Source organism: Microtus pennsylvanicus, chromosome 11 (genome assembly GCF_037038515.1).
Source record: "Microtus pennsylvanicus isolate mMicPen1 chromosome 11, mMicPen1.hap1, whole genome shotgun sequence".
Classification (NCBI taxonomy): domain Eukaryota; kingdom Metazoa; phylum Chordata; class Mammalia; order Rodentia; family Cricetidae; genus Microtus; species Microtus pennsylvanicus.
Window position 1 is genome coordinate 2,564,133 of NC_134589.1, and position 17,515 is coordinate 2,581,647.

At 51.6% G+C, this 17,515-nt stretch overlaps 1 protein-coding gene across 1 annotated transcript in view; it reads right to left on the minus strand.

Moving 5' to 3' along the window:
• Positions 1 to 17,515, minus strand: part of Rnf213 (ring finger protein 213) — a 97,190-nt gene that overhangs the window by 69,874 nt on the left and 9,801 nt on the right. Inside the window, exons 3-11 of the mRNA XM_075989899.1 lie at positions 16,378 to 16,514; positions 8,723 to 9,250; positions 8,432 to 8,551; positions 7,714 to 7,886; positions 7,120 to 7,275; positions 5,985 to 6,199; positions 3,471 to 3,757; positions 2,778 to 3,037; positions 1,682 to 1,879 (exon numbers count right to left, since the gene is read on the minus strand). Coding sequence (XP_075846014.1) covers positions 1,682 to 1,879; positions 2,778 to 3,037; positions 3,471 to 3,757; positions 5,985 to 6,199; positions 7,120 to 7,275; positions 7,714 to 7,886; positions 8,432 to 8,551; positions 8,723 to 9,250; positions 16,378 to 16,514 — 2,074 coding nt within the window. The remainder of the gene's footprint in view (positions 1 to 1,681; positions 1,880 to 2,777; positions 3,038 to 3,470; positions 3,758 to 5,984; positions 6,200 to 7,119; positions 7,276 to 7,713; positions 7,887 to 8,431; positions 8,552 to 8,722; positions 9,251 to 16,377; positions 16,515 to 17,515) is intronic.

Below are 17,515 nucleotides of genomic sequence, written 5' to 3' on the forward strand. Positions count from 1 at the left end.
CAGTGCAGTGCACTGTGATGGGTTACAATGCAGTGCACCGTGATGGGTTACATTGCAGTGCACTGTGATGGGTTACAATGCAGTGCACCGTGATGGGTTACAATGCAGTGCACCGTGGGTTACAGTGCAGTGCACTGTGATGGGTTACAATGCAGTGCACCGTGATGGGTTACATTGCAGTGCACTGTGATGGGTTACAATGCAGTGCACCGTGGGTTACAATGCAGTGCACCGTGGGTTACAATGCAGTGCACTGTGATGGGTTACAATGCAGTGCACCGTGGGTTACAATGCAGTGCACCGTGGGTTACAATGCAGTGCACTGTGATGGGTTACAATGCAGTGCACCGTGATGGGTTACAATGCAGTGCACCGTGATGGGTTACAATGCAGTGCACTGTGATGGGTTACAATGCAGTGCACCGTGGGTTACAATGCAGTGCACCGTGGGTTACAATGCAGTGCACCATGGGTTACAGTGCAGTGCACTGTGATGGGTTACAATGCAGTGCATCGTGATGGGTTACCTTGCAGTGCACTGTGATGGGTTACAATGCAGTGCACCGTGGGTTACAATGCAGTGCACTGTGATGGGTTACAATGCAGTGCACCGTGGGTTACAATGCAGTGCACCGTGATGGGTTACAATACAGTGCACCGTGGGTTACAATGCAGTGCACTGTGATGGGTTACAATGCAGTGCACCATGGGTTACAATGCGGTGCACTGTGATGGGTTACAATACAGTGCACCGTGGGTTACAATGCAGTGCACTGTGATGGGTTACAATGCAGTGCACCGTGGGTTACAATACAGTGCACCGTGATGGGTTACAATACAGTGCACCGTGATGCTGAAATGTGCCTGTTCCCATGGCACACACGCACCTGGGTAGAGGTCCGGGGGAGAACACTTGCTCAGGCCCTGGGTTCCCTCTCCAGTATGAGGGGAAGGGAGGCAATGAGAGGAAGGGAGATGGAGAAGAGGAAGTAGGGGGAGGAGGAGAGGGAGTAAGTGAAGAATGGAGGAGAGGGAGGAAATAGGGGAAGGAGGAGAGGGAGGAGGTGGGAGAAGGAAGGAAGAAAGGAAAGAAAAAAGGAAAAGTACTGATTTCACGCCTATAATCTAAGTTTTCTACAGAACTTCTGGTAAGACTTTCTTATCAGAGGGGAGGCCCTGTGTGGAAATACGTTCCCAGTATTGGTCTACTTAGGCCGGCAACAGAGCCTTCTCTCTAGCAGCGCTGTCTGTTGGAGTTACCTGGGCTAGGTGAGGACGGGGAGATGGCTTGTGTAAAACTGCTTCCTGTGCACATGAGGACCTGAGCTCAGACACGTGCAAAAGACACATTGTAGCAGCATGTGTGACCCCAGCGGTCCTGTGAGGACATGGGACATTCAGACCAGACAGGAAAATAACCCAAAATTAATGTGCCGGTCATCTGGGCATACATAGTCAGAAAAGAAGAGCAGAGACCCGGAGGGAAGGACGAGTACTGGAGGCTACCCTCCGAGCTACACGTATTCACACGAAAGAATTAGGCAGAGTTAGAAGCACGGTTATCGAAGCCCCTAGTAAAAAAAAAGCAGAAATAACTCCAATGAGAGCAGGGGACTGGCTGCCCAGAGTCAACCGCCTCAGGGTCTGGAATTGGCATCATAAGTGCGGCTATTCAACTCACCTAGTGGGTGCTTTCTCCCGAAACTGTGCGAAGCAGATTCCTTCAAGGCCTGCCCAGGTGTCCTCGGACTGGCTCTTAGAGACCCTCCTGGGTGGGGACAGTTGCATGCAGTAGTGCAGGATGGGTAAGATGCCCAGCCAGTTGTTCACACCCTCGGCTATGCACCTGCAGCATAGCTTTACCAAGGATTCACGCCATCTAGAAGGGAACGGAGGTGTCAGTGAGGGGAAGGTGGCCCAGTGGTCCATGACCACCGTCTGCAGAGAATAGGGAACTCTGCGTGGCTGGACAGGGTCCACACAAGGAGATGGGTCACAATAAAGATATGGAATCCCAGCCCCACCCTGCGGACCCTCATGAATCCCCACAGCAGATTCCCGCCAGAGTCATCTCCGTCTACACCACACAGCTGAGGAGTATCTTCACAAACTGAATCAATCATTTGGGTGTCTAAAACATCAAGCCAAAAGGCCAGTGTCCAGTAAGAGCTGCTCAAAAGTCTAAACCACACCAGCCACAAGGCAAGGTCACTGGGTGCAAAGAGGTCACCTCCAAACTCACTGTGACCCTATAGTGAGAACACACTTTCTAATCTGTGTGGCACAGGCAGAGCTGGAGGGAACACATCCCTGGGGCTTCCACAGATGCTGAGACACGTGTGCAGAAGCACTCTGCGTGTTCCTTTACAAGATGCCCAGTTTGGCTTCAAATTCATGGGCTCACAGGATTCTCCCACATTGGCCTGCCACATACCAGGGCCCACAGACAGGCACCTCCACCCTCAGCTCCATGGGCTAGTGTGGGGCTCATACCCCAAATCTAGCACTCGGCAAGCTGAGGGCAGAAATCTCACGAGTCTGGGCAGCCTGGGCTACGTAGTGAAACTGTCATAAAATAAACAAACAAACACAAAACAGAAATGGTGCGGAGGCTGGAGAGATGCTCCTGAAGAGCCCCTGTTTGCGGTAGCCACAGGTTGGCTCACACCTGTCTCTAACACCTCTGGCCTCCGTAGGCACCAGGCATGCACACGATATACAAACATATGTGCATGTGAAACACCTGTACACATAAAAGAGAAATGAAGAGGAAATACTTTTGAAGTTTGCTGAGGATGGGGCTCAGGTCACTGTGAAGAGCTTCTGGTGAGCCAACACTCGGGGTGAGGAGGTAGCACAGCGTGTCCAGGTCATTTTTAAGGACAACAAAGTCAACTTCTTCCACCATGAAAAGGACGGTCAGGCCCAACTTCAGTCCAGTCCTCACAGGGAAGTCGGCAGGCAGAGAGTCCCTGCTCTTCCCTTCCAGGAACGGTGCCACCAGGGTTTTCACATGCTCCCACAGGTGCGCCTTCACCTGGTACCAGGAGGGAAAGATGTGTGAGCTCTGCAGGGGACATTCAGCAGCTGGGCACTGTGCCAGGGACTGGGGCACCGTGGCAGGGACCAAGGAACCAGTGCCAGGGAGGGCTTCACTTGCCTCTCTCCTGGGCTTCACCACTGAAGCACACAGATGCTCAGTCCCCAGCCCTTCAGGGTGAAGGTACAGGAGGAGGCATCCTAGGGACAGCCACACCAGTGTAAGGTGTAACGAGGAGCCCACCCCTTCTGGGAGAGCACAGGACCATGCTGAGGGTAGGGCACAGAGGAACCTTTCAGAAAGATGGCGTGAGGTCCTCCTGCCGCCATCCGTACTTGGCCCACTGAGTCCAGGGGTCACCTAGCCTCTAGCTGGTCAAGGGACACTGCCTGTCTACTCCAGAGCTGCTGGTGACAGTTGGAATGGGTACCTCTTTCTCTTCGTATTGCAGACTGGACCACGGCCGCCTAGCCCGTCCTTCATGGACCATAGGCACTCGGACCACGGAGTAAAATTGCAGGAACTGGGTCATGAAGCTCTGCAGGTTGATATCACTCCAGGGATGGAGGACACTGCAGATGCGGTCCAGCATGACCGCAGCGGCAATCTTCTTCCCTCTCACCAGCTCCTTTCTCGAGCCATCAGTGAAGGAATCAAAAAATTTCTGGATCATCCCAGGAGGCTTCATGCAGATTATGTCGTCATACTGATGCCAGTCTGTGGGGACAATGACACCCCATGTGGGCGAGTTCCAAATCCCTGAGGTCTAGCCTCCCTTAAAAGGCAGAAATGTCTGGGGAGCAGCCCGAGGAGGAAAGCCCAGGTGATCAGCCCACTCTATCAGCTAGGACAAGGTTTGCCTGTGCAGCCGGGGCTGTTAGTGTGCTGGTAGCGTGTATAACACCCGGGAGGGATCACTGGGAGCGGGCTGTTAGCATGTATAATGCCACGGGGTGTAGATCACTGGTAGCATGCTGTTAGCATGTCTAACAGGCTGGGATGGATCACTGATAGAAAGCCTTTAGAATGTACAAAGCCCTGGGATAAATCACTGGGAGAATGCTAGCTAAGCATGTCTAACACCCTGGGAGGGATCACTGGGAGAGGGCTGTTAGCATGTATAACGCCCTTGGATGTAGATTACAGGGAGCGTGCTACCTTAGCATGTATAAAGCCCTGGGTTTAGACATGATAAGAAACTTTCTCAGAGGCCCTGATGAGAGGACAAGGGAAGTTTACTTCTGTGGTCCTTGTCCAAAGTAGAATTGCCAAAGCCAATCAAGGTCTGAGCCAGCGCCTCAAAGTTTCTGGGGACTTAACACTTCTTCTTGGTTATCAATCCTAAGGCATCTGTATTTGAGGAATACCATGTTCTCATTGCCTGCATTGCCTGATTTAGCTCTGATGACCTTGGTCTTTTTCCCTCTACAAACACTATATAGGTACTCACACATATATGTAAAATAAAAAATAAATCTGTCTTTAAAATTTTAAAGACCAACATGGGTAACAAGTCAAATCCTGTCCTTAAAGAATGATGGGAAAGGCGGGTAGTGGTGATGCATCCTTTAATACCAGCACTTGGGAGGCACAGACTGGCAGATCTCAGAGAGTTCGCAGCCAGCCTGCTCTACAAAGCAAGTTCCGGAATGGGCAGGACTGTTACACACAGACACCCTGTCTCCAAAACAAAACAAAACAAAACAGCAACAACAAAATCACGAGAACTATGGGGACAGTTGAGTTGATGAAGGCCCTGCTGACACAGCTGAGAAAGTTGTCCTCTGACCTCCATAAGCCATGGCATGTGCACACACACACGCGCACACACACACACACACGCACACACACACGCACACACACACACACACACGCACGCACACACACACACGATGCAGGGCAACAGCGCAAGCACAAGCAAGCACATGCAAACTTGCACTGAGTAAGGAAAAATGGCCAGGACAGCCTATCAGAGGACCAAAAGTGCAGTAACTGATGACGCGCTCCTAGCCAATCACATACCAGCAGTGACCGTCAGTTTGAAAGGGACCAACCAGAACCATTCCTGCCGCAGCTTTATTTCCCTAACTCCATGAAAGCCCCGACGATTTTTACAATAAATGAATTCTGCAATGGAATCTCTTGGAGTCTGTGTTGTGGCCTCCATGTCTTCCCACCCCTGATGGGAAACAGGGATCGCACGAAGGGAGCAGCAACAAGCCCGCAGAAACTACACACATGTACAAATCAATGTATTAAAATACTTCTAAAGTTATGTCAACGCTGAGAGCCTGGGTTCCACCCTCAGTATCAGGAAAAAAACCAAGTCCACACTGAGCAAAGGCAGGAGGATGGTCTGAAGAGACTCGGCAGGAGTCGACCCGCCCCTCCCAGGTCTGGAGCTGCTTCAGCAGCTAAACCACACACAGAGGAAAGGAACCCTTTCAGGACTCTGCCTCTGACAGAGGGACAAGAGGTGACTGTGGCAGGTGCCTGAGCAGGTTCTCAATAGTTCTATGGTCCTTCCATGGAAGGACATCACGCTGTGAGCCCAGGAGGACAAGGCCAGCAAACAGCAGAACACAGGGGGACGAAGGTGCCCTTCCAAATGCCCCAGCCAAATGGAGTTACGTAAGCAGCGTACGTGAATGAAGACAGATCGTGAACATGGAAAACACGCTTTAAATGTCACTGTCAAAGCAGACCTCCGTCCCTCCTGCCCCACCCTCAATCACCTTCCATCCGACCAACCCTTGATACAGCGCCTTCCATCCAGCTCCGTGATGGGAGACTTTCCCAGGTCTCTTCACACAGTAAAGGGTTGAGTCAAACCCACTCCCGAAGGCAGCTTTACTCAGCATCAAGGCAAAGGCAGGCAGTACCAAGCAGAGGACCCAGAGACCCAGGAGCTGGGCTGACCCACTCAGGCCTCTCGATGGCTTACCTCCTCCAGTGCCCAAGCAGGCAGAATCCACCAACAGACTGCGGTTCACATGCTCGCCTTTCTTCTTTGACTGCTCATAGATAAATTCGTAGTCTACGGAATCCTTGCTACTTCCACCACGGTGAATGACATACTTATAAGGGATGGGTTTGTTCAGGCTCTGCCTGGGAATGACCATGCTGCCCTCGACGAGAGATCCGAGCTCACGAAGGTCTCTGTGGAGTAACATAATATGTCATTTACCAGAGGACACGTGTCATGAAGCCCATTCCCGAGGCTACAGTGCTTTTACAACAGGACATGATTTCCTGCCAGAGCCCAGAGAAAGGAGCCACACTAAGATGCGAGGGAGGGGGATGCATGCAGGAGAATGTGTCTGAAGCATTCCTTCAGTCTCAGCAGCGGTAGTTCATGCCTTTAATTCTAGCTTTCATGAGGCAGAGGCCGGCTGATCTGTGAGTTCAAAGTTAATCTGGTCTACAGAGCAAGTTCCAGGACAGCCAGTGCTACACAGAGAAACCCTGTCTCAAAAGACAAACGGGCCGGGCGATGGTGGCGCACGCCTTTAATCCCAGCACTCGGGAGGCAGAGGCAGGTGGATCTCTGTGAGTTCGAGACCAGCCTGGTCTACAGAGCGAGTTCCAGGACAGGCTCCAAAGCTACAGAGAAACCCTGTCTCGAAAAACCAAAAAAAAAAAAAAAAAAAAAAAAAGACAAACGGGCTGGAGAGATGGCTCAGAGATTAAGAGCACTGGCTGCTCTTCCAGAAGTTCTGAGTTCAATTCCCAGCAACCATATGGTGACTCACAACCATCTTTAGTGAGATCTGGTGGCCCCTTCTGGCCTGCTGGCAGACATTCATACAGAACACTGAATATGTTAAAATAAACTGAATACGTTAAACAAAAAAAAAAAAACCCACCCATTTTCCACCAATCATGGTAGGAGGCAGGAGGATTACCATGAGTCCAAGCAGTCAGGACTACAAAGTGAGACTCTATTTCAAAAACCAAAACAGGAGAAGAAAAAGAAAAAAAAAAAGCAAAGGGAGAAAAGGAAGAAGAAAGTGCGCCCAACTGCTTTGGTCACATGACTACTGACAAGGACAGCACCAGACCCCTCCCCCCCCACTCACTTGGTGTAGTTCATTTCACAAGCATCAGTCCAGGGTTCCTTCCCGAGCCCCTCTCCCCCTCTGACACACACTCTGTGGTTGTCAGGGTTGAATGAGAAGTCACGGGACACAATGGCGTGGAAGTACACGGTGACTCCATCCTCTGGGCTAAGTGTTCTGGGAAGAGTGAGAAGGAAACACCAGCTGCTGGGGTGCGTGCACACATCAGGAATAAGCACCCATGCACAAGCGCACATACACGCACACACACCATGCTTATTTCAGGCATTCAGACTCAGACACAGCGCCCCCAGCAGGCTGCCTCCTCTTTCTATCTAGTAAGGAGGACATCCAACCCCAATGTGCTAGTGATCGAGGGGGTGGGGTGGGTTAGGAGTCATCCAGGAGAGCTCCTTAGGGTCACACTGACTGTGAGGCACCCAGGGACCAACAGGAAAGAGGTTTGGGACTGGTGTCCCAGGTGGGCCCACCCAGGGCTGTCCTCCCAAAGATGAACGTGCCAAAGGCACTGAGAAGAGTGAAGGCTGGGCATGACAGGAGCTGCATGGCTCTGGCAGAGCTGTAACACAGGCTCTGCAGGAGGCCACGTCCCACCTCACTGCAGCCTCTGGTGCAGCAGCCTTCTGGTTTCTCTGCTCCTTTTGGTTTTTCAAAGCAGCTGCGTAATTTCTGTTCTCTTCTGGCTTCTTCTGGTCTTCTGCCGGGGTGTTCGCAATCTCACCCCTGTTCCTCCCAGTCTCAGCCACCTTGTCTTTCGGTTTAGCTTCCTAGAGCAAACAATTAAATCCCAGTGCTTAAGACATGTCTCACAGCAGCCGGGGCCACAGCCGTCCTGGCTCAGAACTGGGCAGTCTTCTGGTCGGCTTACCATGGCCTGCCGGAGCCCCTCTTCAACCTAGTCCACAGCCTCTCTATCCCTCCCCAACTTCCCTTTTCTCTGAGAACAGGCTCACCACGTTCTACCTCAGGGCCTGGGCTCATGCCATTCCCCGTCATGCCTTACGTGTCTGTGGCTAAACCCTCACTCCTGGATTCTATTCCCACAGCATCTCCTCAGGTCTCACCCAGCCACCCAAGAGGAGGGATCCGCCTCCTCTCAGGACCCTTATCAGACCCTTTGTTTCCTCAGGGAACTTTTTCCTTCCCGCCTCTGTCTAGCATAAGAGTTCCATGGAGACAGGCTCTGCCTCCCACACGACATCACCATTAACACTGGGCAGCCATCGAGAGATGGCGGGCTGAGGAAGGACCACCAGGGCAGACAGACAGGAGCCCTGCATACTGGACACCTCTTGGCAAGTCAAGCCTATACCTGGTGTTGGTGCTTGGAGGCAGCAGGACTCACAGGGGATGGTTTCTGTTTCTGACCATTGTCTCTTTTTTCTCTCCTATCCTTCTCTGGATTGGCTGCCTCGACTGTAGCATCAATTGGCTGGAAGAAACGGATCACCCAAACCCTAAGTCATAGTGATAAAACGAACACTGACTCTGTGGCTTCAGTCAGTACCAGCCACGAGGTGAGTAACTCAGAGGGGAGCCCTGCCTGCCCTGTCCAGGGAGCAGGACACCCCCCACTCCTATGCCACCACGCCCAGCGGCTCACCTCTGAGGCAGCCAGCTCTGCAACCACAGGCCCTTCTTCCTTGTGTTCAGACTTCTGCCCCTTAGATTCAGGCAATGGGGCACTCTGGACAGCATCGGTAACCTTAGCAGGGCCTTTGCAGGCAGAAGGGGCTGGGCCACAGTGCCCCTCTTGAGGCAGGTCCTTGTTCACTGAAGCTTTAGAAGTGCTGAGGCCCTTAACTTCCGTGTGGTTACTGGGATCAGGGTTCCTCTGAGTCCCACCTCCGATGCCACTGTCTGTGCCTGTCCCACTGTGACCCTGCAGAGGGAGGCTGCTGCCTGCGGCATGCACACAGCCGTTCTCCATTGGCATAGTCACCGTGCGCTGTGACTGGCCAGGCTGGCTACCCACACCAGCCTGCTGGACTTGGTTCTGGGCCAAGGTTGAGTCCTGGGATCCAAGGCTTGAAGGCATATCCAGACTCCAGAGGCCAGAAGGCATGGAAGGCAAGGAACCTACCTCTGAGGAAGTGGTGCTCTGTTTTCTCTTTTTCTTCTTCTTTTTACTCTAAACAGAGAGATGTTTGTTTACCTTAGACTCCATACCCCAGCTCTTCCCCTCCAGGTTTCTGTACAAAACCTCAAGCAGGTGGAGCTGGGAGTCCAAACCACGCCTTAGACCTATCGCACCGACACCTTCTTTGTATTATTATTTTGTCTATGAGAATTCTGTCTACATGTATGTTGGTGTCAGACAAGGAGGTGAGCCTCCACATGGGTGCTGGGAATCGAACATGGGTCCTTTGCAAGAACAAGTGCTCTTAACCACTGGGTAAACATCTTTAGCTTGAGCAGATACTAACTGAACAAAGGGACAGGGATGGAGACAAGAAGTGACAGGCAGGGCCATACACTTCTGCCAGAGCCTTAGCCTCCCTTGGACTCATTTCTGATAGGATACACCTGGGGACCCTCTTGGAGATTAGCAACATTCACAGGCTCTCCACACATGACACCTTGGCATCGCACGGCACAAAATGGCAGTGAATTTACGGGCGAGAGGGAGAAGCAGGGATTCCCTGGCTAACCCAGGCAAGGCTTCCCACCTCGGTAACTTGGCCAGAACTTGAGGAACTTTGCTTGTCAGGCCCCCAGTTTCAGGACTTGAAGCCCTGGAAGACTGATGGAGACCCTGCATCAGGTGACTCAGAACGCCTTGAACCCCAACGATAAGAGACAAGGGCCTACCATAGCCCAGCTGGACAGTGAATTACACTAGCTGGGTAAAAAGGAAACAAAAACCGGGGTGCATCTGCACCCGGGTGAGTCCCCAGAGTCCCCAGTGAGCCTGCACCTCAGGTACTACAAAGAGCGAATTCTTGGCCTGAGAACCAGCATCCTCGACTGTGTGCTACTAAACAGAAAGCAGGTCTGGAGATGTAACTCAGTCAATGGAGTATTGGTCCTGGCTTCAGTCCCCGGCACCCGTAGCCTGGGCACAGCAGTTACATCCCTCGGATGTTGGTGGCGTATCAGGAGGACCAGAAGTTCAAGGTCATACGGAGTCATACTACATATGGAGTTTGGAGGGGAAAAAAGTTTTCAGAGAATAAATTTAAGGGAGAAACAGGTGCGGAACACTATGCTGGCTGCCCATGTTCTTCTTGCCCCTTCACTTTCTGCCATGTCCAAAGTTGGAAGCCTGGAGCAGGCTTCATCTTTGATGCCTTTCCTGAGTCCACTCCTCCTTACCCTACTTGCCTTTACCCCGCCATGACTGAATCAGACCTTCCCCACTTGGGTCCTGTTGGCCCCAGATATTGTTGAGACCATTTGTGGAGATACACTCGACTCCAGATCTTCCATTTCATGGTTGGCTGAGGGATGCAAGACTACAGGTTGGGCTGGAGAGATGGCTCGGTGGTTAGGAGCACTGGCTGCTCCTCCACAGGACCCAGGTTCAATTCTCAGCACCCACAGGGTGACTCACATGTGTCTGTAACTCCAGTTGCAAGGGATCTGACACACTCATACAGACATATTTGCAGGCAAACATCAATGCACATAAAATAATTATAAACCAGAAGAAGATGACGACAAAGAAGAACACGAGCTAGAAAGGTTCTTTGGGCCATGCTCGATCAGAACTTTGCCTCTGGGGGAGCAGGAAGTCATGAAGCCAAGGCCTGCCTTTGACTGCAAAACCCGTGAGGCAAGCCTCAGAGACAAGACCACGTCCCGGCTTTTGTTTTCCACGAACCACCTTCTCTGCTCTGCCATCTTTGCAGTCCTCCCTTTGAGCAAACTGGCACCACCTGAGGCTTGTTCTGGGCTGGGCTCCTCCAGAGCCATAGGACGCACGCCTGACCAGCCTTGCGAAGATGGCTTTCCTCAATTGTACAGATGGCACATCTGTGAGATGAGTCCTGGGACTCAAGTGTCTACAAGAGGAAGGGTCTGCACGTGGGACACTGCCACCAAGTGGTGTCCCTGAGACAAATGTTAGCCCTGAGGCACAGGGGGCCAGTGAATCCTGGTCATCCGGCCACAGAGCTGCCTGCAGTCCCCACTGACAGCCACATGCTGTGAGCGACCCAGCGAAGGCGCCATGCTGTCCCAGCCCTAATCATGCCTTGTCCGAGTAAGGACACAGTGGTATCTGGGTGCGTTTTGAAGACCTGAGTTCCCGCCCAATTCGTGACTGTCTGGTCAGGTGACCCTAGATGCTTTACTAACCCACCATATGCCTCAGTTTTCTTTCTCGTTAAGTGAAGATAGATGTCCCTATGTCCTAGGGTCATCGTAGAGGCAGACAGATAGAACACAGCAGGTCTAGAGTTGTCGAGGTTACAGACAAGGTGGCATCGACCAATTATCAATGGAGAAGTCTTGGAAGCACTCTACAGGAGAGTGTGTGTCCACTGTCCCCTCTCCACCTCCCTGTGATGTGGGATGTCCTTTAGTATTTGTTCCTCTTACTGGTTAATGAATAAAGCTGCTTTCCCCTACGACAGGGCAGAATATAGACAGGCTGGAACAGATATGGAGAGTTGGCGGGGTCAGAGAGAAGCCATGTAGCTGCCGAAGGAGACAGATGCTGTAACCTGGAACCTTACCTGTAGTCCACAGCCTCATGCTGATACACAGATTAAGAGAAATGGGTTAATTTAAGATGTAAGAGCTAGGTATGGACACGTCTAAGTCACTTGCCAAATAGTGTTGCAATTAATATAGTTTTGTGTGATTATGTGAGTCTGGGCGGCGGGAAAGGAACAAGCAGTTTCGGGTTACATCCATGCTCTGACACTCTCTGCTCTCAGCCATGTGGTATGGGGAACGGGGCTCTGCTCTTGCTTTGGGATGAGTCCTTGTAGGTTATGAGCTTACAATACTGATTCCTATTGCTTGGGATGCTGCTCCATCAAGGGTCAGGCTCCCAAACCCATCACAGCTGATGAGGTTTGAAAGAAGCTTTTTTTTTCCTTCTGAAGAGGCCACCATAAGAAGCATCCACTCGTTCCCTGAACAGTGCAGGACAGGTCCAGGGTGGCCAATCACAAATATTGGGAGACTAAGAGGCATCCAACACCAGGAGTCGCAGACAGAGCCACACATAAACCCTTTGTCCTGAGCATCTGGAGCAAGTCTCACCCCAGGGTACCAGTGATGTGAGCAACCAAGTCCCTTCAACCAGTCCCGGCGGGCTACTCAGTGGTTTGTAACCATTTGGTCAAATAAACATTATGTTGTCTCCTTACCTAAGTCCCATTTGGCTGATGACACAAATGTCAGACTCCTACAGACAAACACATGGTACAGTAGGCCCCTCATGGCATCTGGTCCCTGACTTCAGACACCTTAGCTCAGAACTGCCTCCTCCCAGATCTGAGCCCAAGCAATGACCCTGCCTGGTCAACAGCCCCTCTAGGCAGTCACACCCTAAGTAAGTCTGCACTGCCACACCCAGGGGTGGCTCAGCTCCTCAGCGGTCCTCAGCTATCTGAGACAGGCACTCAGAGTGTGGCAGTGACTCAGCATCCAAATGCTGGGGGTCATGGGGGCATGATTCAACAACTGTGTGCTCAAGCTACCTGCTCAGCATCCACAACCCCAAACCCGGCTGTTTCGTTCTTCTTCCTCTTGCTGGGAGGGCACTGAGCACCTTCTGGGCCACCAGCTGTGTCCCCTGAAGCATCTACAAAAATCCCAGGGTCCACTTCCTGTTAAGACAAGACCACCTTCATACAGGGGAGGGTTACCTCCTGCCCTGCTCCTGCAAGATCCAAAGGAGCTTCCACCTCGGGAAAAGCCCAGGAAGGCCACTTCCTTACAGGGACCAACCCAGCTCTCCAGCATCTCTGAGAGTCTGGCACCATTGACAGAAGGTGCGGGGACACTGAGGAAGGGCTCTGAGGGTGTTCAGAACAAGTCTGCGTGGTGCCCTGATGGGCAGGCACACCAATGTCCAGTGTAAACAAGCTTGGGGCCTGGTCCCAGGGGCTTTCGTCTGCTTCGATGGAATACTTCAGGGATACTAGACAGGTAGGTCACCAAAGAAAGACCCGAGCCAGGTCTCCAGAGCCTGGCCTCTCAGCAGACACAGATGGAATACCTCCCCTGCAGTCAGCACCCAGTACCTCACATCGAGCAGCATGGGAGGAAGAGCTAGCAGGGCTCTTCCACACAACGCACCTGGCACCTGGTGCCTTCCCTTCCTGCAAGATGCACAAACCTGCTCGCCCGAGAGGAAGCAGAAAGTTAGCAGTGAGCACCCTATAAGCACGAAGAAGCTACCCACAGAAAAGACAGAGTCGGGCCGGGTGATGGTGGCACATGCCTTTAATCCCAGCGCTCAGGAGGCAGAGGCAGGTGGATCTCTGTGAGTTCGAGACCAGCCTGGTCTACAGAGCAAGTTCCAGGACAGGCTCCAAAGCCACAGAGAAACCCTGTCTCGAAAAACCAAAAAAAAAAAGAAAAGAAAAGAAAAGACAGAGTTGAAACCGGTTGCCAAAAGGTTTCCCTTCCTGATATTAAATCTCTCCACTGCCGTCATAGCACACCAAACCAAGCTGAATTAAGAATTAAAAGTCCAGCCGGGCGGTAGTGGCACACGCCTTTAATCCCAGCACTTGGGATGCAGAGGCAGGCGGATCTCTGTGAGTTCGAGGCCAGCCTGGTCTACAAGAGCTAGTTCCAGGACAGTAACCAAAAGCTATGGAGAAACCCTGTCTTGGAAAATAAAAAAGAATTAAAAGTCCACTAGGTAGTGGTGGAGCATGCCTTTAATCCCAGCCCTCAGGAGGCGAAGACAAATGGATCTCTGTGAGTCACAGGTCAGCCTGGTCTACAGAGCAAGCTCCAGGACAGGCTTCAAAGCTACACAGAGAAACCCTGTCTTGAACTACCAGCCGCCACCCCCACCCCCATCCCCAAAAATAATTAAAATTCCAGATTTTTTAATGAGTACAATGTTTCTGAATGGTCCTCTGACTGAGAAGACAGGGAGAAGAAACGGGGAAAATCGCAATGTAGCCGTTTAAAACCCTGCAGCCATAATCTTGAGCATCTCTCCAGGAGCTTTCTGAGACTGGGCAAAGTTGCGGGGGAGGGGGGCGCAGGTGGAGCACCTCATGCCACCCACTGGCTCCACAAGATCTGCCCACCCCCAACATGGAAAGATCAATCCATCTCTGCTGGTACCTGCCTCAGAGCCCAGTGCTGAAGCACCACAGGACTTAGGAAGCACTGACAGCCAAGCTTTAAAACGCACTTGCAAAGCCCCACAAGCCATTCACCAGCCGACCCCACTAGCAACCAGTGCGTGCTTTCCACCTGGTCCATGCATTGCAGGCACTTGTGCTAGCGTTAGTGCTCTTTAAACATTTTTTAAAAATATTTGTTTGTTTTTTATTCTGCATATCCATCCCTGTGGGGGGGGGGGGGATGTGTGCAGGGGACTGCAGAGGCCAGAAAAGGGCGACAGATCCCCTGGAGCAGGAGTTCCAAGCGGTTGTGAGCTGGCGGATGAAGGTGATGGGTCTTTGGGAAGAACAGCAAGTGCTCTTAACTGCTGAGCAGATTCTTCTCTCCAGTGACCACTTCCGTGAGATTCAGCAGTCACGGTGCTGTTGGTCACCACCTCTCTCGAATAGGTTCCCGTTCTCATCAGCTGAAAGGTGCAGCTCCGACCAGATCATGCCCCTCCCTTACCTAGTCAGAGGCAACACCAACCCCTCTTCCTGAGAGGCACCTACTTCAAAGTTGGTATCCGGGAACCACCGACTGGGGTGTTGATAATGCGCACTGTCTGTGGCGCTGGTTCGAATCCAGGCTCTTGTGCATACTGGCTGGACTGCACTCTGCCCTATGCTGCACCTCCAGCACAGGGATTTCTCTAGAACAGCTTCACTGTTCTCTCTCATTTTGGAGAGTCCATCCTATTGTCTTTGCGACTCTGTGCTTTCTGGCTAGAAACTGCCTGTTACACAACAAAGAATTCCTCGTGTGTGGCCGGCTGCTCATGGACCGCTTCAACATCCCCTCTGGGAGTCTGGTTTTTGTTGGATTTACATTTTAATTTATTATGACTATTGTTATTTTTACTATTATTTTATGTATTGGGTGTTTTTACTGCATGCATGTATGTGCGCTACATGTATGCCTTGTGCCCATGGAGACCAGAAGAGGTATCCAATTCCCTAGAAACGGAGTTACAGGCAATTGTGAGCCACCATGTGGGTGCTGGGATTTGAACCTGGGTCCTCTGGAAGAGCAGCAGCCATTGCACTTAAGGGCTGAGCCATCTCTCCAGTCACACTGATTTATTTGTTTTGTCTTGTTTTTTGAGACAAGGTCTCACTTTGCAGCTCTTGCTCTCCTGGAACTTGCCCTGTCAACCAGGCTGGTCTTGAACTCAGAGATCGGCCTGTGTCTGCCTCTCCAGTGCTGGAATAAAAGGTGTACAGCCACACACAGCTTAAAATTGAGTTTTTAAAAACAAATTTGCCAAGTGTTTGACAATGATTCCTTCAGCTACTTTCTTCCCTCTAATTCATAAATACAGACTAACTGCCCCTTTGGCTTGGTTTGATGCTGATACAAAGTCTTACTCTGTTACTATGTAGCTGGGGCTGATCTGGAACTCAACGTCCTGTCTCTTTCCAAACACTGGAAAGACAGGATGACAGGCATCACCACACCCAGCTGCTACAGGCACCTGGTCTGGAGGAGGTTGAGACAGAGTCTCACAGTGGCCCAGGCTGGCAAGACTGGCCTTCAACGCTCCATCTTCCTGCCTCTGCCTTCTGAGAGTTGAGCTCACAGGTAAGCGCCACCGCCACACCCAGGCCACGGTTTTCCCAGGCTGCACTTCCTGTGTGCTGTCATACTGAGGCTTTCTAGTTATTTTAAGACTTATTCTGGTGACAGATAGACAGCCTTTGGTTTGGACTTCTTCCTTTCCCTGCGAGGAGATCACACATCTATTCTTCCCAGTGTATTCACACCCTAGAGTCTAGGGTTTACCTCTGTGTCTTCTCTGTCCTCTGATAAGATCAGGACTCACTGGTTCTTTTGTTTAGTGACTGAGAGGTGACCAACCCCAGGAACCAAGGAGGTCACATCAGGAAACAGCTTGAGGCAGAGCAGAGGGTGCGAGAAGAATCTAGGCAGGCAAAGCAGGTGTGACTCGCTCACCATTTGGATGGTCCAGGAGGCATCAGACTCCTCTGGGTTCTCCAGCTCCTTGCTGGAGCCTGGGGACTCCTCCTCTTTCCACTCTTCCCCCTGCTCAGTCTTCCCCTCTGAGAATGAGACATCATTGTTCTCAGAATCTGTTGGGGCAAGTGAAGGTATGATCACACCAGGGAAGAGCAGCAAGTTCCAGGGAGGGCAAACAGGACCCCTTGCCCCCACCAATATCCCCTGAGAGCCACCGTCTCTGAGACCTTGTGTGTTCTATCTGCTCCCAGATTTATAGGGCAGGACCAGAGAGTGCAGAACCAGGGTGTAGTAAGAGCTGCAGGCCTCTTCCCACAGCCTGGCTCCTGGCCGCCTGGCTAGCTTATACCCCGAAATAACAACACACAAACTGTATTCATTTAAACACTGCCTGGCCCATTTCTATTAATGTGTGTAGCACCAAGGTGCGCTTACCGGGAAGATTCTAGCCTATGTCCATCCTGGGTCGGAGCTTCATTGAGTCTGCCCGGGAGAGGGGAGCATGGTGTCTGAGCTCACTTCCTCTTCCTCCCAGCATTCTGTTCTGTTTACTCGACCCACCTATGTTCTAACCTATCAGGGCCAAGCAGTTTCTTTATTAATTAACCAATGACCTTCCTCCATCACCAGGGGGCAAATAGGATGGAAAAACAAAACTGTATGGCCTGGATGCCCACCCACTCCCAATGTCTACACCAGTGGATTCCCAGTGCATGCAGGATGCCCGCAGCATGATTTGTTCCCCTTCCCCCACCAAACACACCCACTCTTCATTTAGGTGGTGACCCTACTGCAAGCACCTTTCTGAGCAATAGCTTGGAGTTCCCTGCCTTGCATATCTTGCTGGGTGACACTCAGAAGCTTCAGCACCACTAGCCAGTCCACCCACAAAATGCCCAAGGAACCATGCACGGAGTCCAGCCTCCATGTGACCTATGAGTAAATAAGGATCCCTTTTGGTGTGGGAAGTCCTTCTCTCTATGTGTTGCTTTTATTGGTTAATGAATAAAGAACTACTTTGAGCCTTTGGCAGGGAAGAACAGAACTAGGTGGGGAAAGACTAATCTGAATGCTGGGAGAGAGAAGAGCAGAGTCAGAGAGAAGCCATGGAGCC